General features: G+C 47.7%; 1 protein-coding gene across 1 annotated transcript in view; it reads right to left on the reverse strand.

The window, feature by feature from the left end:
• Nucleotides 1–1,523, reverse strand: part of DCSTAMP (dendrocyte expressed seven transmembrane protein) — a 10,614-nt gene extending 9,091 nt beyond the window's left edge. Inside the window, exon 1 of the mRNA XM_006145583.2 lies at nucleotides 342–1,523. Coding sequence (XP_006145645.1) covers nucleotides 342–1,370 — 1,029 coding nt within the window. The 5' untranslated portion in view covers nucleotides 1,371–1,523. The remainder of the gene's footprint in view (nucleotides 1–341) is intronic.
• Between the last annotated feature and the right edge of the window lie 201 nt (nucleotides 1,524–1,724).

Below are 1,724 nucleotides of genomic sequence, written 5' to 3' on the forward strand. Positions count from 1 at the left end.
CCAGGTAACCTGCATCCATTGGGATCCTTCTCTGTGCCAGGCACCAGGAGTTCAAAGAGAAGACATGACTCTTCTCAAGAGGTTCATGATCTTTGACTAGACAAATAAATAGGTCCTCTTGCTTGATACTGGAGCTCACAGCAGGCCTGGGTTCAAATCCAGGACCATGATTCTGGCTGGCTGCAAGGCTGGAGTGAGGGGTGGCATGGTGAAACTCTGCCAAGGGTACATCTCTCTCTCTCTCTCTCATTCTCTCTCTCACCAAATAAATAAACTTAAAAGAGAGAAAGAGAGCAGTAAATAGCCATGATTCATCTTGGGAGGTACCTAGGAGCCCTCACCCCTTCTTGTAGCTCCAAGTGGACCTGCAGGCCTGGCAAGCTTTGGAAATGTTTGCCCACGGAGAAAATGAGCCGATACAGCAGATAGTCTCCAGCTGCAAACAGCACCCAGACGTAGAGGTGAGTAAGTATGGGGAGGAAAAACAGCCCCAGGTTTTTCCTTTCTCTGGGAGTCAGCTGTAAGGATGGGACAATAGTATACTTCTTCCTTTCCTTCTTGTTCAGCGGGAGGACACAGGGCCTCTGCTGATGCCGCTCCCTCTCATCAAACTGAACAAACTGTCTGGTGATGTAGATGTTCTCGTATTTCTGACCGCCAGGGCCCAGAAATCGCTTCATGAAGAGGCCAGTGCCAAGGAGGACCAGCAAAAGCCCTGCGAGGGCAAATAGCTTCTGACTCAGGGAGGACACCACCTCAGTTGCCGTTGTCATCTGGTACAAGACACGCAGAACTTCTCCTTTGGTGTCATTTAGCTGTGCCTCCAGGATGTGACTGGGACTGAAGAGAGAGACCGCCAATGTCTGGTTCCAAGAAACAAGGTCATCAAATAGACTTGGTGGCGTGGCGAGGCCATAAATCCACTGAATTGCTTCAATATATTTTTTCAAAAGTGGAAAATGTATGGAAAAACTCTTTGCCCTTAGATTGCAAGTCATACTGTCTAGGAGACCTTTAAAGTTGTGAAAAACGTTTTCCACGTGTCCAAAGATCACTATTCCTGTGCCGGCTGCAATCAAAGCATTTCTGCCTTCACGTAGGCCACAAGAGAGGAAGACAAGGAGAACAAAGCAGCGAGCATGCTTGGAGCGACACAGCAGAACACACGCGATGACCCAGGAGGTGGCGAACACTATGACTGATGACAGAAACCAGTAGAAGGCCACAGAGAGGAGGCCCACGCAAATGAAAGCAATGAAACAGCAAACTCCCAAATGCTGGATAAAGTCCATCCGTCCATGGCTTTTTGGAGACACATAAATCTCCCAGAAACTTAGAAAGATGTTGGTGCCTGAAGACCAGATACCCATACTTCCTGTATCCCTGGAAACAAAAAGAAACCAAAATCAGAAGTGGCTTTTAAATGTCCTCTGTCATGTACACAGGGCATGCTGATAAACTGACTAAAAAATGGCTATAATTCTTTACCCTTTCCTTTGTGTGTATCCCCTTGCCATGTGACTTCACAGCTTCCCCCACCAAGAGGTGAGAGAAATAAAACCTGACAAGAGGTGAGGTCTCTTCACCCATTCCTGGAATCTGAGCTGGCCTTTGACTTCTTTGGCTGATAAAATGTGGCAGAAGTGACAGAGAGCCCATTCACAGCCTGCAACTCACTCCCACATGCTCTCTTAGAACCCTCTACTGCCATGTTCAGTCCAGTC

This window comes from Tupaia chinensis, unplaced genomic scaffold, assembly GCF_000334495.1.
Source record: "Tupaia chinensis unplaced genomic scaffold, TupChi_1.0 Scaffold000154_1, whole genome shotgun sequence".
In the NCBI taxonomy this organism is placed as follows: Eukaryota; Metazoa; Chordata; class Mammalia; order Scandentia; family Tupaiidae; genus Tupaia; species Tupaia belangeri.